We start from the raw sequence: 24,468 nt of genomic DNA, 5'->3' as shown, positions 1-24,468 counted from the left end.
TATATATATATATAAACAATTAACTCCCAAATTTTCCCAGACGACAGCTGGTTAACTAGCAAGATTATGTTTCCAGAAACTCTTTCCCAAGTGCAGCTTGCCTCTCAAGATCTTCCTTTTCATCATTCTGGGGATGTTTTTCACTTTTCTCTTGTGGTGAGCCTCCTGTTTTCTATAGCCAACCCCTGTCACTTTCTTTTACTTTCTCTTATTTAGGCTTGCTGAGACTGAAGAATGGAGGATATTGTTTTTTAAATATTTTTTTCTTTTAGAACTGAACATATAAAAAAACACTTCATTTTAATCTCATCTTATTATTATTTTGCTTAAGAAATAGGTTGCTGATATCGAGACTGGAAATCATTTTATTTCCAGATGGAAAGGGTCTCTCTAATTGCATCCTGATTCTCAGGTTTCATGTACTCTGTTCTTCAAAACCTTATTTGGGAATGGGGGAAGTGCCCCAAAATATGTAAAAGTCTTCTATTTATTCCAGGTATTCTGAAATCTTAGACTATATATCCTGATGGTTGTACATTTTTATGTATCTTTAGTATGAGCTTTTAATCTAGATTTTCATGCTTTCATTATGGAAATTTTTGTTTGATAATCCCAATGTTCCTAATTTCTATTTTCTGAATGCTTATTATAGCTCTTGAGTCTTTTGGACTCACCCTTTAATTATTATTTTTCTCTTTTTTTTGCTCTAATATCTGAGAGATTATTTCAAATTTACATTCTAATTTGTTGAGTTTCTGGAATTATAATTATGATATCTAGAATTATAACTGATAATTACTATTAATAATATAACTAAACACATTACTAACAATAATAATTACAATTATAATTAACTTTCAAGCTTTTTATGCTGAGTATTCTTTTTACAACTTTTCTTGATTCATGCTTTGTATTTAAAAATATCTCTGAAGTTTTGAACAATTTTTAGATACTTTCCTCGCCACACATCACCTCTGTTTCTCTAAATTGCTTTTTTTTATTGTTTGTATTTGTATGATTTAACATTTGTTTTCATGGTAGAAAATTTCTTCAAGTAAAGATGCTTGGCTTCTACTCATGTTTAATGATAGATTTTTTTAACTCATTTAAAATTCTCTAAACATGGATTTGTTTCTTGACAGTGAGCTTCCCTGAGAAATCATTTAATGTCCAATGTCTTTTAGGTTGCTGAATCTAAGCATTTCCAAAGTTGAATTTTCAAATACCCAGCTGATAATATTCTATGACCCAACAGGATAAGAGGGTTGAAAAACTCAAAATACAGTATGTTGTTTTCACTTGGTACAACTAATTTCAGTGCAACACTCCAATTCCAAGAGTGCCTATTGTTCTGTATCGAAGAAACCCATTGTTTACCTTCAGAAAGAGTATCATTTAGTGCATTTTTAAATAAGACATGATAAATGTATGCAGTAACCTTTATATTTCTCTTACATGGAATGATATAGCTAGAACTGTCGTAGCCAGAAACAGTGTTGTAGAATCACAAGGGTTCTATTAGTGAGCTTTTTGTCAGTGTGACCAAAATATCTGACATAAAAAAACTTAGAGGAGGAAAGTTTTATTTTGGCTCATGTTTCAGTTCATGGTCAGTTGGCTTCGTGACAGAAACATCATGGCAGAAGTATATGGCAAAGGGTAAAGGAAAACTGTTTCAGTCATGGCAGTGTGGAAACAGAAAGATAGAGATAGAGATAGAGAGATATAAAGGGGACAAAGACAAGATAAGGTCCCCCAGAGCATGCCTTCAGTGACCTACTTACTCTATCCATGTCCCACCTGACTAGTTTTCACCTCCTGCCAGTAGCCCTTTCAAATTTTAGCCCCTCAAATAGATTAATCCACTGATAAGGTTAAAGTCCTCATGATCCAGTCACTTTCCAAAAGCACTACCCCTGGACATTGCTGCTTTGGGGACAAATACTTCAACACAGGAGCTTATGAGAACATTCCAGATCTGGATTATAACAAGGATACAATATTTTCAAACCATAAAACATAATTGTATTTTATTGTGAGTGTCTTAGGTTACGTGAAATACCTGAGATAATTAACCTATAATGGAGAAGATTCATTTTGGCCCATGGTTTTTAAAGGTTCCAGCCCATGATCAGGTGAACTCTTTGGTTTTAGACCTCTGGTGGGGGTGCCAGATGGCAATGGTGGAAAGGACATGGCAGAGCAAATCTGCTCACCTCATGGCCAGGAAGTAAAAGAGAGGAAGGGCCCAGGTCCTTCTAATCCCCTTCCAAGGTACACCCTCCCATTATCTAGAGACCTGCCACTCCACCTCTTAAAATTTCTACCACTTCCTAATAGTGCCATGCAGGGGACCAACCTTGTGTGAGTGATACACAAGATCCAAACTATTGCATGTCCCATGTGAATGAACTTTTAAAATAAATGATCAACATATTGATTCTTCTCCCTTCATCTGTTTTAGATTCACCCTACTTTTTCATTCCCAATGAACTGACCCTCCTGATATGACTGTCTAGAGTTTGTCTGTTACTGTATGTTACTGTCTAGAGTTTCTCCTGTCTGGGGCCACTTTTCCTTCACCTAGACTACTATTTTAAGTCCTTATGCCTCCTACACTGCCTCCTATCTTCCTGTTCCCTATTATGGATGTTCCTTATACAATTTTCAAAAATAGTTAGCAACTTAACTACTATGTGTCATGCACTACCCTGGGAGCAAGTGGATCTCACAATAAAATGTGAACTGGTATGTGTTAAACTATTAAACAGCTGTGTTATGTGAGGCATGTTACCTAACTCCCTGTGACACCTTAAATAAAATTCCCTGAGAAGTGGGGGAACAGATTCCTAACTTACTGGGTTGCTATAGCATTTAAAGTTAAGTTTTTAGAACACTTTCTGACACACATTCTGCCATCAATAAATGTTAGTTGCTTTTATAATTGTTGTTGTTATGTTTACAGTGTTTGTTTAGCAATATTTGTGACTTGCATCTGAAAATATTCTTTCCAGAACCCTTATAGCACTCTGAAGGCATTTGCTTCCTGCAATCTTCTATGAATAAAGTCCATTGAGTCATATGGACTAAGATTGAAATGGAGAAGTGTTTTTCACTGAGCAAAACATGTATCATGTTGTTCAAAATATCTTATAATGAACTAACTCAGTCTCTGCATGCATTAATAGATTAGTGCAGGAAAAATAAGAAATATGAATAATTAAGTGGAATAATCTGAAAGTTTTCACAATTGCCATTGGAGAATTTTAGTCCTGAAATGACTTTTATACTATTAACTTCTACTTACCTTTAGCAATGAAGAATCCATTTAATTAAATTTAGCTACCATAAAGCGTTGGTATCACTTACTTAATATAGCTATTTATATATGACATGTAAGTTATATTTTAAGATTTAGCTGAATTTTAAGTTCAAAATATAAATATTGTGAATGTTTAAATAATATTCAGAAAAAAACAGTCACACACTAAGAAATTAAAGTAGTTGTTTACATCAAATACATTTAGATGAATTATTCCTACATGAAAAGTTTATTGAAGAAAATTATTTGAAACTAATTTTTGCCATCTAAAATACAATAATCGTGAACATAGTAATGCAACCGTACCTCAATGGCTAATGATTTAAAATTATCATCCTATAGTATTCAAATTAGAATGACCATAAATTTATAAAGTCAGGTAATGATTCTGCGTTAATAGTCTCACAATAAATACCACACATTTGCATATCTGCTATGTTGGGAGGAAACTTTGTTTTAGGATTATTGTATCCCATGAATCAAAAATACTACAGGACAGACATTCTGCACTCTTCCCTTAGGCCACTCATTCCACCACTCACACTTTAATGTCTCCATCCCCAAACTTGACTCTGGTCAAGGTGCAAGGGCACATTGCTACATGGCTTTCTCTGCATATAACTAGAGTGAAAGATGGCACATCTGGTGTGGCAATTACCAAAACCAGTATTAAGAACTGAGATTCTGGGAAAACAAAAGCAAAAAAAAGCAGATCTGGATGAAATCCAGAGACAGTGGCTTTTTACTTGTTGCTGCTGACAATGTTCAGATAGACCAGCTGTATTTAATTATAGGAAGAGATGAGTACCTTCTTTCTAGTGCTGCCTGTCAGTCCCAAATCAAGAGATATGAAGAGTTTCTGCCTGTCATTTACATTTTCTGTTGTCATACCACTTTCAAAGATCTTAACGTGTTGGATCTTTCCAACATCCCCCAAAGGTATGTGTCGGGATGCTTTGTCTCCTCAAAATCAGTTTCTCTGACGCTATGGATGAAATAACCTAGAAACCTTAGATATTTAAGAAAGAACAAGTTTAGTACTCAGATCTGCCTATTGCCTGAAGCCAGGCTCCTCAAACACCAAGAGGAGAGCAGTAGTAAATGTATCATTGTAGACATGTCTCCAGGGTATTCTATTTTCTAATCAATTTATATATTTGTCAAATATGAAATTCCTGCCAAGTCCTCTTTATTAATATAGGTGATGGAGGGTAAAAGTAAATAAGATGTCCCTGAGATGAATGTATTCCCCATCTGAAGGGAAAATAAATACATCAGTAGATAATCAGAGTATACCAGAGCTACAATAAAAGTATGTATTGGAGGCTGTTGAAACATTGTGGAAGAACAGATCTACCTGTGGGAAGTAATGTAGATCAGAGAGGAATTCACAGAAAAAGGTACATTTTATTTCATAAAGGTAACCAGGACTCTAGATGTTCACATCTTTTCCTCATGAAATGTGGCTGTTCTAGACATTGCTAGCCACTACCTCATTTATGAAATTAACTATTTCAGTGCAATTATTTCTTGGACTTTGATCTGGATTCTTCCCTACTTTCCATCTGGCTTTATTTATTTATTATCCATCCTTAGTGATCTTCCTAAATCTGCTTCTCACATTCTTAAATGTCCAAGGTTCTACTTGTAGCATCTTCCCTTTGTACTTTCTTTCATTTCCATGAGTGAATATTCCCTTAAGAAGATTTGTGGCCTCAACTGCCTTGCGTATAACTGTGTTTTTATTATCTTCCTCCAGGCGATTCTGACTCAGAGGCATGAACCGAGTCATGATCTGCTTTTCAAAACCAGTCATTCTTTTCTATTTACTCGCTTTCATTCCTTCTCTATTTGTTCAGCAAATATTTATTGATACCTATTAGGTCTTAGTCACTATTAGGCTGTCTGATGCAATGGTGGAAAATTAGATCTGGCCCCTACTATGAAGAAATAAACTAACTAAATTATTGCTTACTAAAATATGGCTCAGAATTACTGTGTAAGAATCACTAGAAGGAGGAGGAGTTCTTTTTGAAATTTCAACTTAGTGTTCCTTCCAAGAACCTACTGAGCTGTAAGCTCTAAGAAAATCAGGAATATGTATTTTAAGTAAACCCTATAAGTGATTCTTAGAGACATAAACTAAAATTTTAAGCAAATATTTCTTTAAGTTAAAAAAAGCAAACAAATACATAAGTACATATTATGAAAGTGCCATGGAAGTACACTACAAGAACTAAGAAGTTTCAATAAACAAATGTCATCCAGTACCTGGGAATTACACAGGAATAAAATTATATATGACCAGATAGGTTAGTGATGAATCAGGAGAAGTGGAAGTTAGTGAATGCTAAGGATGAATGACCGATCAGAAATCTCAAAGCCATCTTTTGGTTCCTCTCCTGCCCTCACTTCTGTTATCTTTATTATATCTAAATTCATCTCATCTTCCTCGTCACCACCCCTCTCACATGCCCACTGGCCCTTGTCTTGCTTGGTATCATGGTAGCATTCCCCTAATTCTTACTCTAGCTGCTGTATCGCTGTCTTCTCTGATCTGTCACCCCAGTGAGCTCATCAAAACCTTAAAAAAAAAAAAAAACACACACACACACAACATTATCATGTCACATATTTGCTTAAAATCTTTCAATCCCTTCCCATAACCTTGAGAATAATGCCTGAGAACCTCACACTCCTTATGAACCCTTTCCTTATTTGGTCCCTGGCTGTCCTTCTTCCCTCTGTGTGTATATACCACATTCCAATCATGCCAGGTTGCTTAGAGTCATTACCCTCTGTGAAAAAATCTATCTGATTCTTCTCTGCATGTGGAATCCCAAGTACAAAGCCATGTAATATATCGATGGGCTAATAAAGCTGATGGATGAGGGACCTCATGACCATGCCTCATCATGAGAAGGCCCCACCTAGGGTCTATGCTAGTTTTGTAGGGCTGCCAGAAGAAAGTGCCACAGACTGAGCCACTTAAACAACAGAAATGGATTTTCTCACAGTTCTGGAGTCATGAAATTCAAGATCATGGTGATGGTGGAGTTGTTTTTCTGAGGCCTTCCTTCATTCATGGATGTGGTTTTCTCCCTGTGTCTTCTTATGGTCTTCCCTCCATTCATATTTGTATACTAATTCCCTGTTTTTATATATATATATAAAAAAACAACAACAACATTATTATGTCATCCTAGTGGGTGACTGGACTAGTGGTCTACCCTGGTGACTTCATTTACATTAATGATATCTGTAAAGATGCTTTCTACAAATAGTTGCATTCTGTGGCATTGAAGGATAGACATATGGGGGCATCAAGACTCAGCTCAGGACAGAGCCTCTTAGCACACTGAGGTATTTAGTGGTGGGAGTTTCTTGATCCCAAGTGCCTCTTGGCTTCAAGAATTCCTTCCTACTAACTAACCTTGGGCCTGAAACTTGCTATCTATCAAATCTGGTGATGGCTCTTAAAGCAGCAGCTGGCAGAATCCTCACTACTCCACCCCCATGGCCACAGCCATTTTTCAGGTTCCCATTGTCATTACCTCTCAGCTGGAATTCTGCATCAGCCTCAAATTATCTGATATTTATCTTTATCCAGTCTTGGGCTTGTTTTCCTTCTACCCTGCAGTCCAGAGAGTCTTTCTAAAGCAAGAATTGTTCTGGCTAGAACCCTAACTTCAAGGTGATATCCTAATCCCTTTTTGTGTCTTCCAGGGCCCTTCATGACCTAATGCCCACACTCTTCCCTACCCTCTCTTGCCACTCTACCCACTGCCTTCTACCACACTCCTAATGTTCTTACTTACTACCTTTAGTTTCTCCAGTTTTTCATGGCTGTTGCTGACAATATCTTTGTATTTGCTTGGTGAGCTCTTGAGACTTCTTTCATGTCCTCTACACATTCTTCAAACTACATCCATGAACCCTGAACTTGGACTAGGTGGTCCTGCCATATGCTCTTCTGGCAGCAATATTGTCTATTTATTTCCTCCCTCCTGCTTCTCTTCCTCTTCCTTCTTTTCCTCCTCCCTCTCTTCCTCATCCTTTTCCTTCTTCTTCTTCCTGTTCTTCTCCTTCTCCTTTTCACATTACTGGGGTAAAACCCAGGGCCTTGCACATGTCAGGCAAGTGCTTCACCACTGAGTGACACCCCCAGGCCAGTACCATTTTCTAACACTCACCCAGGAGCCTAAAGCTAAGCTGTGGCTCTTTTGTTTATCTCTGTCTTCACTCACACCATGTCTGGAGAGTAGAAACCATGTCTTGATCACTGTTGAATGCTCACACTGAACTTTGTGGCTTGATCCAAATAGCAAAATGAGCATGGAATATATTTTTTTGTATAATAATAAAGAACTGAGTGTTAAAACTGCCTGAATGTATCATGTCAAATAGTCTCTGTATTTTAAAGATAACAGTTTAATTGGGATAAATCATGCTATGCTTTGAATATGTACCGCCCCAATTTATGCATTAGAAATTTAATCTTAAAATCATGTTAATGGTACTTGGAGGTGGGCCTTTAGGAGTTAGATTTAGATGAGGTCATGAAGTTTAAGTCCTCGTGATGGCAAGGGTGGCTTTATAAGAAGAGGAAGAGACCCAAGGTAATATATTTGCTTTGTTTCATTGTAAAATGCCCTCTGCCATGTTATGATGCAGAAAGAAGGCCCTCACTGGATGCCAGAGCCATGGTTTTGGGCTCCCCAGACTTAGAATTGTGGGATTAACAAACCTCTATTATTCATGCATTATCTAGTTTCAACTATTTGTTTTAGCAACAGATAACAGACTTAAGACAATTTGTACCATGAAATTCTCCCTTGTAAAGTACACAATTCAGTGGTTTTTCATATATTCAGTGTTATTTATCTGTTACTAATATCCGCCTTTAGGCCATTTTCATCACTATCCAAGAAAGCCCATTTCTTTTAGCTACCATTCTCTATTTTCTTTTTCCCTAACCCAATAGTCACTAAGCTACTTCCTGTCTCTATGGATTTGCCTGCACTGGACATTGCTTATAAAATAAAAACATACAACATAAAATCTTTTGTGATAGACTTCTTTGGCTTAGTATAATGTTTCTAAGGTTCATCCATTTTGTTGTATACATCAGTACTTTGTCCCTTTTTTATTGCTGAATAATGTTTCATTGTATGTATATACCACATTTTGTTTATCCATCTATCAGTTAATGGACATTTGGATTGTTTCTGGGTTTCTTTTTTTGTATTATAAATAGTATTATATGAACATTTATGCATGAATTTTTCTGTTGATATATATTTTAAGTTATTTCTGATATACACCTAGGAGTCAATTTGCTAAATCATACTGCAACTCGGAGTTTTCAAGGAACTTTCAAATAATTTTACAAAGCTACAGTATCATTTTACATTGCCATCAGCCATGTGAAGGGTTCCAGTTTCTCCACATCCTCTTTGATATTTGTAATTATCTTAATTTTTATTATAATCATCCTAGTGGGTGCTGGTATTTAGATTTGTATTTCTCTGATGGTTAATGATGTTGGATATGTTTGCATGTGCGACTGGCAATTTCTGTATCTTCCTGGAGTAAAAGCTATTCAATTTGTTAACTTATTTTAAATTGTATTATTTATGTTTTAGCTGCTGAATTTTAGAAGTTTTCTTTAAAGTATATATTCTAGATACAAAGACCTTATCAGATCTATGATTTGAAAATTCTTTGCCCATTCTGGGGGCTATCTTTTCACATTTATGTTATCTGTTGAAACATAAAGGTATTTAACATTGATAGTCCAATTTATTTGTTTGTCTTTTTGTTGCTTCTACTCTTGTTGTTATATCTGACAAACCATTAGTGCACTCCAGGTCACAGTGATTTCGTTTTCCTTGTTTTCTTCTAAGAGTTTTTTGTTTTATTTTCGGTTTCGGCTTTCACATTAAGTCTTTGATTAATTTTGAGTTAATTTTTGTGTAATGTGAATGTGAAGTAGGAATCTCACTTCATTCATATATATATATATATACATATATATATATATATATATATAATCTCCAATTGTCTTAGCACCATTTAAGAAGACTGTTCAGTCTCATTGAATTTTCTTGCTATACTTGTCAATAATCAATGGCCACATATGTAAAGGTTTTGGCATTCTCAATTTTATTTTATTAACTCATCTCTATGCCAGTAGTATAGTTCTGGATCCCTTAATTTTTCCAAATAAATTTTAGGATGACCTTGTCAATTTTTGTAAAGAAGCCAGCTTGATTTTGATAGGGATTGTGTTGAATCGGTAGATAAGTTTGGGGAATATTACTATCTTAACAATAGTACCTCTTCTGATCTGTGAACATGGGATTTCTTCTCATTTATTTGAGCCTTGTTTTATTTTTCTCAATAATGTTTCATAATTTCCAGTTAAATCTTGTACTTCTTTTACTAAGCTTTTTCTTAAATATCTTATTTTTCAATGCTATTATAAATGAAATTGTTTTACTCAATTTCATCTTAAATTGTCCTTTAAAATAGGAAATTTGTGTTTTTAAAGGTTATATTGGGCTGGGATTGTGGCTTAGCAGTAGAGTGCTCGCTTAGCACAGGTAGCGGGTTCGATCCTCAGTACCACATAAAAATAAAGTCATTGTGTTGTGTCCATCTACAAAAAAGATTCTCTCGCTCTCTCTCTAAAAAAAAAAAAAAAAAAAGGTTATGTAGATTTGGAACATCACATAAAACCAGGACATCAATCTGGTAATCACCTCAACCATATTCAATTTTCAAAGGGTGAAAAAAGTTACCAGTGTTATGATTAGATATCAGTCTTTTGTATTGTATGTTTAAAATATACTCACTTTATGATAATCATATTAATGAAGATAACACTTAATATATTTGAATCATCTCTAACAAAGGTAAATTTTGAGTAAATTTGTAATAAATACTAGAAATTATTAATTACAATGGGGCTTTTAATTGTGAAACATTCTTGTAATGTTTTTTTCAGAAGTTCTTTGTTACAGAACAAAATTATTTTCTAAAAATGATGTTCTCTTTAAAGAGTATATGTAACATTACTCTGATATGACTGTTCTGGAAAGATTAAAAATTTTAAAATGCAAGCATAGTCACCCAGAAATTTTTTTAAATGTATGATTGCTGGTGTAGTTTTCTGTAGAAATAACAGGATTTTGCAGCAGAAACAAGCCGGTGGCTTACATGTTCTGAAATGCACTGGATTGAAACCTACTGAATGAATCATTGTTGGTAAATAATGTCAAGATAGGAATGGGCTATCATTTTGTCTGTGGAAAGTCTATCTATATAACAATCATCCATTTGTTAGACTACATGTTTTAGACAGAAACATTGCAATATCTGAATAATACCAATGGTAGGGAGATCAATTTTAAAAATACTTGGATAAGCCTTCTCTTCATACTTATTATGAAAGATGGAATAATTTGTTAATATAGCAATCAAACTGATTCAATGATCCTTGTTAATTTTTTAATAAGGAAGTTATAGAAATGAGGCAGTTTAATTTATATTCAAGTAGTATTGTTTAAAATCATCATTTAGAAACTATATAAAATATGTCATTAGTTTCAAATATCAATGTATTTATAAGATCCTCATTCAAGCATAGGTCATTTATCTTTCCTCGAGATGGATAGTGAGTAGTTGGTCTCCAGACCTTAATTATAATACCAATTCATAATATAGTCATATATTAATAGATTTCTTGATGAAAATGGAGACACATATACTAAGCTTGTTTTCTAAAACAAACTTAATCTCCATTTATTAAAAAGTATTGCATGTATGATTTAAATATATTTTTATTTAAAAGAAACCCTCACAGCTATTGAAATGTTGCATTTTCCACAGTTTCATAACTTTATTTTACATTTACAAAAAACATTTATCCATTAATTCTATACACAGAAAACTTATCAAGGAAAATTTCATATTTAGGTTATAATGGCACATATTCATCCTATGTATTGAGACTTATCCAACATGGTTATATTTCTTTGTTAATGCATCATATTTCCTTTCACAAAATAAGGCATGTGGAGATTTAAAACATCTGACATGTCACCAGAGATAACTGTGTTACTCAGCTTTTTGTCCTTGTGACAAAAATACCTGACAACTTAGAGGAGGAAAAAATTATTTTGGCTCATGATTTTAGAGATTCAGCACATGGTGGGCCCATTTCTCTGGGCCCAAGACAAGGCAGAACATGGCAGAAGGGCATGGTGGAAGACTGCTTTTCTGTTCATGGCAGCCAAGAAGCAGAAAAAGGAGGGTGAGGGGCCATAGAGAAATGCACCCTTCCAGGGCACACCCCCAATGAACCACTTCCTCCAGCCAAGCTCCACCTACCTACAGTTACCACCTAGTTAGTTCATTCAAACTAGGATAAACTGATTATGTTACGGTTCTCAGGTTCTCATAATCTGATCATTTCATCTCTGAATATTTGTGCATTAACACAGGGGCACTGTGGGGGCACCTCATATTCAAACCATAATAGTATCCTTTAAATTTCCATCAAGTTTGATGTTTAACATTTCTGAGATTTTTTTTTTTTTTTTGCTAACTCTTTTGGACTATAATATTATAAATCCAAAAAAGTCCCAGGAAAAAAATGCAATTTTGGTTTTACAATAATTAGTTTTGAACCATAAAATTTACCTTCAGAAAGTATTTTATTATCTTATGAGTCCGTTATGGTATAAAATCAATATTTCAGCTACTCAGTAGAACATTTCATTTTTTTCTCAATTTTTTTTAGAAAAGCTACTATGTGCTTCTGATTTAACATTATTTTCTTTCTTATCATAATCTTGTAAGTAAATAAAATCTTAAAGTTATTAAAACTTAATGGAGAATTAGTAGTTATGATAGATTAATTTACCTTTGTGTTATGCTCATAGAATAGATTTAATAGTCTTGTATGAACTTATGACATATGAAGTAGCATGTCCTTTCCCAAGGGAGGATGTTTGAAATGAATTCTTTACTGTACCTTGGAGGGGGTTAGATAGCCCTCTGCAAAAATTGAGTTTAAGAATTATGATTCTCTGCCTTCAGCTATTCGAAGAAGTTTTCAAGAAAGAAAAGCATTTTAAGTAATAAAAGCATAAGAACAATCTCAGTCACCTGGTTGCCAAAGGGAGGGGGCAGCCTTAAAAGTGATGAAGGAATATTTCTGAGACTGCACGCTTGATATTTTAAAGATGTATTGTAGCTGTGCCTGGGTGTGGCTTCTCAATACATTACTAATATTGAAATGATAGTGGACCCAGAATGAGTAAGTTTCCAAGCTGCATTAATTTTCTTTTGCTATAAAAATAAAATCCAAAATTTAGCATTTTAAAACAACAAACATTTCTAATTTCACATGCTTTCTGTAAATGAGAGATTCAGGAGAACTTAGCTGGGCTGCTTCACCTCAGGACTCTCCTGAGTTTGTAGCCAAGATGTCAATCAGAGATGCATCATTCAAAGGTTTGACTTGGACCAGATGATGCTTTTGTGGGTGGCTCCATCGCAGGCACCACAAGTTGGTGATTGTGATTGGCCCAGGCCTCTCTTCCTTTCCATAGGGAATTGACACTATGGTGCTTCCCCTGGAGTGAAAGATCCAAGAAAAAGCAAAGCATAGGCCAAAATGTCTTTTATGACCTAGCTTCAGAAATCACATACCATCATTTTTGGAATATACTCGTTTATGTAGATCATCTCTTATTCAAAGTGAGAGAGGACCAGGTGAGTGGATGCATTTCAGGAGAGGTTATCAGGGACCAATCTTGGAAAGTGACCAGCACAGAGTATCATAATTCTTAAGGATTGTTAATAAAGCTGTGTCTTGGGAAAATAAGGGATTTCTCCCTTTCACACATTCCTTCATTTCCCTTTTCCATGCCTCTCAAATTGGCCTTTATTCCTGAGGTCTCTGTGTGCTACCTTTTCTACCCTTTCTTCCTCAAGAATTAAGCAAATATCTGTTGAAGACAAGATTGTGTGTCAGTCACTGTTGGTTCACACCAGTAAGCAGATCATTCCTTTCATAGCCCTGACCTATTACATAGCAGCTGGTTTTCATAACAAATGGCCTCTTATCTATAGGAGTTTTTAACTGCTAGCATTCTGTTAAAATTATTGTATATCTAATAAGGAACAAATTCAAGGTAAGGAACTGGAACTACAATTGCCACTGTCCCCTTCAAAAATATTTTTATTTCAATAAAATATTCTGTGATTTATAAGGTAGAACTTTAAAGCTGTAAGGCAAATATTCTGCACAGTATTTTTGTAGTTAATGTCACTGTTTTAAATCACCTGTTGGATGACTTTTGTTCAGTGGAAAACATTACCATTAAGCTATCTCAATCAGCATGGTCTTTTGCATAATGTGGAAATGCACGCCTGAAGAAAAAGTGGATTCAAACCTAAACAGGAACAAAGCACATAAGTGTTCTTATCTCCATGAACACATAAGGAGACAAAGATTAAAGTTAACTTGTTTTGCCATTTCCTTTCAAAATTGCTACAGTGTGAACTGAATTTCCCCCAGTATAGTAGAAAGACATATATCATCTTTTAAATATGTTTACATCATAATCCAGTGTTTCAGAGAATTTGGCATTTATACTTGTGATTAGCTCTAAAATATCCTATGGACCTTTTTATTTATTTTTTCTTTTCGTGTTAAAACTGTTTTGGCCAATAAATCTTTCTGCAAATGTCAGATTGGTCAGCAATGAAGAGGTAAATGGAAACTAATGACACTTATCAAGTTGATGATGTGAATGATTTATTGGACCCAATCATTTAACACTTTCATAAAGTCAATATCGGGGAAAGAGATTGGGCTCTTATTATGGTAAACTGTATTTGTACTGTCAGCATTCAGTGATTTATTACAAACCTGTGGCTAGGATTAGGATATTATAAATGGGGGAAAAATGGAAGGCTCATTAATTTTTTATACCCACAGGTGGAAGACATGCAGTGGGCTAATAGAGAACACACTCAGCCAGCATCTGTCTGCAGCCTGCCCTGCAAGCCTGGGGAAAGGAAGAAAACCGTGAAAGGGGTCCCTTGCTGCTGGCACTGTGAGCGCTGTGAAGGTTACAACTACCAGGTAGATGAGCTCTCCTGTGAACTTTGCCCTTTGGATCAGAGACCAAACATCAACCGTACAGGCTGCCAGCGTATCCCCATCATCAAACTGGAGTGGCATTCTCCCTGGGCCGTGGTGCCTGTGTTTGTTGCAATACTGGGGATCATCGCCACCACCTTTGTGATTGTGACCTTTGTCCGCTATAATGACACACCTATTGTGAGGGCTTCAGGACGGGAACTCAGTTATGTGCTCCTAACAGGGATTTTTCTCTGTTATTCCATCACCTTTTTAATGATTGCAGCACCAGATACAATTATATGCTCCTTCCGACGGATCTTCTTGGGACTTGGTATGTGTTTCAGCTATGCAGCACTTCTGACCAAAACAAACCGTATCCACCGAATATTTGAGCAGGGGAAGAAATCTGTCACAGCACCCAAGTTTATTAGTCCAGCATCCCAGCTGGTGATCACCTTCAGCCTCATCTCCATACAGCTCCTTGGGGTGTTTGTCTGGTTTGTTGTGGACCCACCACACACCATCATCGACTATGGAGAACAACGGACACTGGATCCGGAAAACGCCCGAGGAGTGCTCAAGTGTGACATTTCTGATCTCTCACTCATTTGTTCACTTGGATACAGTATCCTCTTGATGGTCACTTGTACTGTTTATGCCATTAAGACGAGAGGTGTTCCAGAGACTTTCAATGAAGCCAAACCAATCGGATTTACCATGTATACCACCTGCATCATTTGGTTAGCTTTCATTCCCATCTTTTTTGGTACAGCTCAGTCAGCAGAAAAGGTAAGTGGCAGGAAATGCATTTGACAACCCTTTTTCTGGATTTAACTTCTTCATTTAGGATGCTTTTCCTCTTCCTGGTTCATTTACATTCTCTCAAGATGCTTCAGTCTGTGCTATTCTTATTTAGACATATATAGCTCAAGGTCACATTGCTTTGAGTATGTGTTGACTAGAGCTGATTTTCCAAGAAAAACACTCTCTTGTATCCTCCTTGGCAAGGGAGAAGATTGACAGAACTCACATCACTTTCCTGGTCTCTTTTAACAGCTTTGTTATCTACTAACATCGAAGTTCTTTTTCCAAATGTTAATTAAAAGTGGGAGGAAAAAAGGGCAGATGTGGCTCACAGGAGTGAGCTGTCCCAGAATATCCTACTGCATGACAAATGCCTCCTTCCCTGTTCTACTGTAACTCTGGGGGGTTTCAGGGGAGGGAAGCCATCCCTTCATCGTTATGATGATTTTAGTCATGGAAGTAGAGTTTAATAAAACAACTAAAACAAAGAGAAACTGAAATGGTTAAGTACAATCTGAACCTCTTATTATTTCTGAGCCCCTATTCTCATTACCTTTCCATATGTGAAAGATGATAGTGAAGAATAAAGAAGACAGCAATGGAAAATTATATAAAACAGTTTATAACTTTAAGTAATTTCCTTTGTCACTAATCTCCCATTAACTTTTCCTACATAAAACATTGCTAATAAAGAACATCTGCATATGAGAGTGAACATGTGTTGAACTAGATGAATGTAGTTCTATATACAGTAAGACAGAAAAGTAAGGTTAACCCCAAATTATAAGATTTGGGTAGTGGGATAGTAATAAACCAATCTGTTGAACAAAGACCAGTGCCTAAGAGTCAGAACACATATTTTGGTATATGTCAATGGGAATTTATTAGGATCAAACTTGTAAATCTAAATTATGAAAGAATGTGGAAACAAATCTCTCAAAGTCTATTTTTTAATATGATTTATTGGACTAGTCAAAGAAAAATAATGTTTTTCAGCATTTGGAAATGTCTAAGCTGTATGAATTATTAGTAAAGAAAACTTAAGCAGTTCTTATATTTGTATTTTAACTGTTTCTTTGTAGATTGATTTACCTGGAGAGGGCCATGATAAGTTCACTCTGCTTTCTGGTGGACAATAAATATTAGAACTAAACAAAATCTCCTGAGATGACATCTCACTTTTTTTTCTATTTTCTCTTCCTTTATATTTTATGAAGTATAACCTATTCTTATTTTCATATAATGATATCCACAGATGGAACAGGGCAAACACCAATGCAAATAAGATGTTTTTCTCTATTCAGACAATTCTTTCAGTGTCTCAGTTTTTTTAGACTAAATGAAAACATGCTCCTACAACAAGATGTTGGACATCATCATAGTAGTTCAAGTATAAATCATATTAGCAGTTTTTTTAAGGTAGTAAAAGAATAACTACTTATTTTCTCTCAGAGCATTAATGTTTCAGAGCTGTAGCTGCCTGCTGAGAATAGTGATGGAGACAAAAATTGGGGGGTGAAAAGGACACCCCAATATGCCAGAGGGTGGAGGGTGCTTTGTGCTGTTATCCTGAGAGATGCACATCCCCTGAAAACGTGTGCATTCTGTTTATTTATGAGTGTGGAATATCCACACCTTTAGCGATAGAATGTGGTTAGCAAAATTTATTTTTCCATCTAAACTTTGTGGAATAAAGAAAGTCTAAGGGGCAAATTACAAACAAATAATAATATACGTTTGTTGGAATTCATTTCATATTTATTTTATTTATTATTGAATATGAAACTTGCATTCAAGAGAAGAATTTAGTGGGGAACACTAACTCTTGGAATTTTCAGTTAATTGTAGAGTCCTCCAATTATTTAGCCTTGGAGTTGTTGAATTTAGACCAGCTCTGTATGAAGAACTATTATATTATAAATAACTAAGATCTGGCTTCTAAGGTACTTTATATAATAGAAGTATGTGTTATTCTAAAACTTATCTTCAAATTTGCTTCCTGCTCCTTCCTGTCAATATATATTTTATATTTGAAACCATACATAAAATGCTTGAGTATATTTATTTTTCCACATTGCCAAAACTACTGACATGAATATTAAAAATGAATAAAAGTTTTGTATCTCTGGAAGAAGTCTTTAAATCAGTTGTATTGACTTTGGAGAAGCAAAGAGCTAGGCAGCCCTCCGTTTTCATTTATAATGCTCAGCCAATTAGCCCCACATTATCAACCTGATGCCTTTACAACAGCGAGGCAGCACGCACATCCATTAAGTTAGCAGATTCTTATTGAGCACTGTGTCCAGCATTGTGCTAGTTATTGAATCCATGTCAGTCTGCTTCCCTGAGCCTTCACTGTAAGGCTCAGTCTGGCTCCTAGCCCATGCCTTCCTAACGTTTGCCAGCCCCTATGAGGTGCCAGGCTCAAGGGCAGGGGAAGATGGTGAGAGGTCAGATCTGAGATGAGAAAGCAAAGAGCTGTTCATCCTCCAACTTTACATTAGTGATTCAGAATTTATAACATGGGAAATAGCAGAAGAACAAAATTTCTTCCTGTATGTATTTGATTATGCTGTACCAGAGTAATGTCTGTAGCAGAAAATTCATCTACGCAGTCGCTTTGAAATTACAAGAAGTGTGAGAAAAAGTAAAATTAGTTGAATAATTTAGACAGATATTTTGGAAAACATGAATAACATCATAACACTTGTCACAGAGTCATGAAGAATGACAGTTCTCTGAAGTGTGCCTTCATTCATCGACGAAACATCATTTAATTTATTTTAATTTTTTTTCAGATTTTTTAAATGAAGATCAATCATGTTCTTTTCCAGTAAATTTTCATCACATCATATGTGTCTACTGCTGGATTTTACTAAATCGCGTGCAAATGTATTTTCTCTTTGTAGAGAAGTAGTGTAAAGGAAGGGTGGACACATAGAGGCATAGCCATAGATGAATAGAAATGCATGTGATTGTCAGGAAAAGACAAAAAAATTAAAAAGTAATTAACTTTATAGTCAGGAAAAAAGTCTTTAGGGATGGTTAGGGGCTGTTAGGATGGCAGCAATCTCTTAAAGACCTGTTTTATCCTCCCTAATTGGGCTCATAAAATGGAAATAAGCAGAGAAAGGTTATGACACGGCCAAGCTCCAGGGAGCACAGAGCTCTGACCAGAGCATCAAATGGAAACCAAATAAAAACAACCTCAAAATGGAAGAGAAAAATTAAAGCTTAAGAAAGAAAACAATAAATCCTGAACCAGCTTATTTTTCTTTGCCCTCTGGTTCTACAGTGTAGCATCTATCTAGTAGCTCAAGTAAGAAACCCGGGGTTCATTTTCAACTCCTCCCTTTTCTTATTCCCACCCCATTATTTCCTCCTCTCTCCTTTCAGTGTTTTCTGTGTAAATCTGTGTCTATCTGATGTATATCTGAATGCATCCATCGAAACACAAACCCCTTCACACACTACAGCTTCAATAAATGCCTATGGAATGAGTGGAGTGCTTTGCACAACAATGGCATAATGTGATAGCATAAATGCTTATTTAGGTGAGAATATGACATAATAGGAATCTTCTATATATATCTTACTATGATCCTCATTACAACAACTATATTTTTTTTTTGAAAAATTTTTCCCATTCCACGATGGACCACATTCAGTTCTTAAAAAAACATTGACACTATCACTGATTCTGAAATATGGCTACTAAACATTTAGGGAGAAGCACAAGAAAGCATCTACAATTCTCAAAGCACAGGAGAATTGATGTGACTGATATTTCCCCCCTGCCTGCCCTCCCTGCTGCTTCCTCTGTCTCTTTCTGTGCAGAGGCAGAGTGCAGGTGTGGAAAGGGAGTGGGTCCAGTGAGGAAGAGCATTGAGCTCTGTGGCATGAGGACTTGGGTTTGATTCCTGGATCTGCTAAGCTAGCTGAGAACACGTAGGCAAGAGGCTATACTTTGGCAGATAGAAGTTAAGATCCCCCAGAGGATGCAAATTAGACTCCCAACCCCTGCAAAGACGTTACCTGCTGCGTGTGCCCAGGCCTTTTTGCAATCTAGAGCAAACTTGAGTTTACATATTCTGGAAAAAGGCAGGAAGATGGTGGAGTTAAAAGCAAAAACTCCTTTTGTATCATTATGATATGATTCTTATACTAATAGATACCTCATACTAGTTGGCAGAAACTTACACAACCTATGAGTCAAGAAAGGTGCTTAGCACATAATAAGCAGGAATTAATGTTGGGGATTATTACTTAATGTTAGGCTGTTAGCCATGAGGACAAGAACCTTAATTGGTTTTGCTCACCTAGCAGAATACCAGGTCTGAAATAGGTTCTTAAAAAGAGATTAAATGACTTGGAATATATTTAAATGAATTGGGAGATCAGATATTTGATTTATTCAGGTAATTGTCTCAATTTCTCAAGCCATTTGTTCCATGGCTGTGCAGCTTCCCAACTGGAAGTGTGTTCTGGGAAGCTTGCCTGAGAGTATAGATCATGAGATCACAGCAGTGAAAGAGGGCCATGAGGGAGATAGCCATCTGAAGGATCAGAAGAAAGAGAGGTGTTCTTGAGGCAATATGTAAGTGCCTTCAAATATTTAGCGGCAAGTGTCCTCAGAAAGCAGTTGCTGAAATCTTGATGTAACAGTTTGAAATGTGAGTGAGTAGCCTTATCGAATTAGGAAAGGTAGGTCTGAGATTAGAGATTAGTCATAAAACTCCTGCTGTAGGTGTAGCCCAGTTGAGACAAGAAAAACCTGGGGTAAAATGTCCATATGACATGGAAAATCACAGAAGAAATTTGCAGGATAGATCAGACTAGAGGTCATTCTCCAGCCACACCTTTTTTCCAATATTTCTCCTTTCCTTAGGAAGGAGGGAAGAAGCAGCAATGATCAGTGTCCACTTTGCATGTTTGTCATCGATGCTTATGACTGTGTCATGCCATTTGTTGGTGAACTGTAAGCATTTTCATTCATCATCTTACATCCTTTTGAAGACTTCAGTGATGTCCCAAGTTGAAGATTATGTTTCAGGTTGTGTTATGCTATTTCTGAAAGGTGCCAGTTATACCAGAATATTGCAATGCACTCTGGAATGGGAAAAATAAATTCAATAAAAATACAAAAGAAACTGTATGATCTCATTTGTATAGTTACTTTAAAATGAAGTGCTTGTAAACTTTTAGAAGAGAAAGTTGAGATAGATTCTGGGACACACATAGGCAGGGCTGGTAAGTATCTTTCCTTGGGAATTCTGCCTTATCCATATTTTTTTTGTTTGTTTTTCTGACTGTGCTATGTATTATTGCTAGAGAAAATTTTTATCTTTATACATTAAAGGCAATTCTTTTGGGGATGCTCATCTGATTTGACAGCACAAAGAATTTTTGCTCAATGAACTTTATTTGGATTCCAAAATCCTATGTTTGTGGGCTCTGAGGGAACTGTGGGGACTAGGTCTACTTAATGTAAGCATTTATTTATTAGTGAGATTCTAGTATTTTCTCATGTTTTTTAAACTGAAATTGCATTTCCATAAAGTTGAATTTCCTATGCCCAAATTACACTAATTTAATTAGCTAGACCATTAGTTAGTCAACCTGGGAACTTGGTTCTAAAGCTAGTGCATCTCATGAAAACAGTTTTGTTTACTTTGTATGACTGAAAATGCTGTGATACTAGATTTCATTAAGACTGAAATTTATTTTTAAAGCCACAGTGACCATGGTTTTATTTCAAAATGTTTAGAAAGATGTCATATAAATAGACTTATTTCTATACAGGCAAAATCTTAATGACATCCAGGCTGGATAATATAGAATGTAGTGACTAATTTACTTATTGTAACTTCAAATTGCATTTTCCATGATTCGCTAGATTCTAATATCTTATGCACACAGGGTGCCAGAAAGAGCAGATTGCAAGCAAATAGTTTTTTTTTTTTTTTTTTGGCTGAAACCATATATACATTTTTATATTGGGAAATTAAAAATATATATATCTAAATGTAGTATCATGTGGGTTAGTCCCAACTACCTTAAAGTATAAAAAATATTTAACTAAGTATTTATATAAATACCAGGCTAGCTAAAATAACTGCAAAACAGATGTATTTGAATGTTAAAATACCATAAAAATGGAAACAATCTTGTTTCTGGCTCAAAATAAATGCTGATTAAAAAAATCTCCTCCCCCTAATAATGGAATGAAAAGAAATAAGGCAGAGAGGAGGAAGAGAGGCAGTGGGGATGGGGCGGGAGGAAGAGAGAGAGAGAGAGAGAGAGAGAGAGAGAGAGAGAGAGAGAGAAAGAGAGAGGTAGGTGGTTGGGAGACATAATATTGTTAGCACTAAATTAGATGAAAAACATTTTGGAAAAAATATTGAAAAAATAAGTCAATTGGGTTTAATTTATGGAAAAATTAAAAGAATGGAAGCACACTCCAAGAGGCACTAGTGGGTCTTACTATGGAATTTCCAAATAATTCCCAAATGAAAGCTCAACAAAAATCCTAAGTAAACATTGCTGTGAGCATCAAGGAAATACTTGAAGAATCACACTGGAGAATAGCTGTGCCTGTTAGACCCCTCACGTCCCCTTTTAGCCCCAACTTCACATAGGAAGAGTGAATATTAAAATTATGAAGTCTAAAGAATGAGAATAATCTGATGGAGGACTTCTAATGTGGATATGTGCCACTGAAAGAGAAGGACAAGAATTTGAAGTAATTTTATTTTAAACATGGATGGTGAGGGGATAGGAAATACAACTCTGTTCAGGATAGATAAATTTCTCAACTCTATTCCTTCTGGAGTGGGTCCATAACTTGCCAATATGAAGATATTTTAAAGAGAGGCCAGTCAGGTTAAATGATCATTAACTCCAAGTACACAGTCAGTCCTGTCAAACAGAGAAAATGGGCTCAACCAGTAATCTTTACCAGTCAGCCTTGTCTGTCAATCATAATTTTCATTAGCAGTCATAGATGCTAGGATGAAGAAAACTGAGAATATAAATTTAAAAGTCTAAAAAACAAAACAAAATAACTGACTCAAAGAAAAAAATCCTAAAAAAATATGAAAAAATTTAAAAATCAGCATTCTAAGAACCAAGAGAACAAACATACATAATGTGAATTATTATTGCTATGGAAAAGATCAACCAGGGAATAAGAAAATGACTGGAAATTAAAATTATGAATGTGAAAATAAAAAGCTGAACAGATAGAAACAGGGAACCAGCATGGAGATGTGGAGGGTAAAATAAAAGGCAGAAGCAAAGAGAAAAATGTTAAAAAGAATAAGGATAATATGAAGAAAAGTTGAAACATGCTGAGATAGATCCCAAGGTGTATCTAATAAACAGCCAAGAAGAGGAAATGACAAAGAAGGTAAAGAAATAGTCTTTAAAAAGAAGAAAAGTTTCCAAAAGCTTAAGAAAGCTAATTCTTTACAATAAAAAGAATTTTTGATTTAATTTTTTACTTTACTAAAAATTCATTAAGTGATAAAAAAATTTTAATAACTTTCAGAGTTGAAAAAAGTTATCTACAAGGAATGAAAATCAGACCTCATCTTCCTCCCTGAATTCTGCATGGCAATGAGCAAAGACTTTCTTGAGGAAAAAGTATTTTAAGCTTAAAATTGTATAGCCAGCCAAACTATCAGTCAATGTGAGGCTAAAGACATAAATGGCTTAGAAAGTCTGTGCCTTACATATCTTATATATGGATTATTCTTGATGTAACTCAGCTATTAAAAGAGACATTATCAGATATGAGATGGATAACAGTGACAACTGCACATGATCTAAAAGTAATAAGGAAATTGGAAAAGGAATTACAAACAGATCTATTAGATCATCAGGGCTAATTATTTTTTAAAATCCAGAATTGTGACAGGTGTATTGGTGCATATTTGCAATCCAAGCAGCTCAGGAAGCTGTGACAGGAGGATTGCATGTACAAAGCCATCCTCAGCAACCTAGTGAGGCTGTAAGCAACCTAGTGAGAACTTGTTTCAAAAAAATAAATAAATAAAAAGGGGGCTGGAGATATGTTTCAGTGGTTAAATGCCCTAGAGTTCAATCCCTGGTAACCATACATACATATATACAAAACTCCAGAATTTTAATAATTATTCTTATTCCTATGCCAGTCCAGTTATGCTGCTTAAAGATTTACCAGCCATACATAGAAATTGCTTTTTGTATTCGTTTTACATTTTTAGAAAGAACCTGGGGGAAAAACACAGAAATAATAATTTATCTGCTAACATGAATGTAAATGTTATTAACCCTGTACTTTAAAAACATGAATGTAACTTTAAAAAATTAGAAGGTCTGTGAGGACATGAAGGAGAAGGGAGTTGTCCCAGAACACCAAATCACTCACCTTCTCCTGTGAGTAGACAACAGTTACGATCTAAAGTTGTTGAGTCAAGAGATACTATTACATTATTTGAACAGCAAAGATGAAACAGAACAAAAGTCTTAATATTGAGAATATTAATATTAATTATTAATATTAATATTAATATTGAGAATGTATAGGTAAATAAAGGACAGTTTTATCTAATAAATACTTAAATTTTATTTAATAAATATATCTATATGATACAAATGTGAATAATTGCATACTGAAGGATTTAAATGAAGATCTCCAATATGAATGTACATTCTCATAGACTTTTAGTGTATAATATTTTGAGAGATTCTTTCAGATGCAAAGTGGATGAATGATTTTGAATTTGTAAAAATGACTCAACATATTTGGTGGTTACAAATGATCTATAAATTTCCTCAACTTTAGGATTAATTCAATTGCTTAAATAAGTACTTTTCAGAGACCATAGTTTAAGTATCAGTTTATATCTGGTAATGGCATTACATAAAAATATTTATTAAATATTTTCTATAAACAAAGACCTTTGATGAGTGTTTTTTAAAATGCATAAGTGAATAAGAAGTTTTAATCAGGAATTTTTTTGTATTAGCATTAAGTAGTGACTATACCTAACATAAAATTGGCTAGTACAAGGCAGAGTAAGATAGTGGAAATCTTGGGGCAAGGGATTACTGAAAGGAAAATAATACCATGTCTTTTGGGGGGATAAAGAAAGTCTCCATGAAGGAGGCAGAAATCAAAATAGGTCTAGAAGACAGA

At 35.1% G+C, this 24,468-nt stretch overlaps 1 protein-coding gene across 3 annotated transcripts in view; it reads left to right on the top strand.

Annotated features, from left to right (window-relative positions):
- Grm8 (glutamate metabotropic receptor 8) overlaps window positions 1-24,468 on the top strand; it is a 770,925-nt gene that overhangs the window by 666,412 nt on the left and 80,045 nt on the right. For all 3 annotated transcript variants that reach the window (XM_015488298.2, XM_048786066.1, XM_048786065.1), the window contains exon 9: window positions 14,337-15,272. In XM_015488298.2, coding sequence (XP_015343784.1) covers window positions 14,337-15,272 — 936 coding nt within the window. The remainder of the gene's footprint in view (window positions 1-14,336; window positions 15,273-24,468) is intronic.

This window comes from Marmota marmota, unplaced genomic scaffold (genome assembly GCF_001458135.2).
Source record: "Marmota marmota marmota unplaced genomic scaffold, marMar, whole genome shotgun sequence".
Classification (NCBI taxonomy): Eukaryota; Metazoa; Chordata; class Mammalia; order Rodentia; family Sciuridae; genus Marmota; species Marmota marmota.
This window is presented reverse-complemented; position numbering and strand designations above follow the sequence as displayed.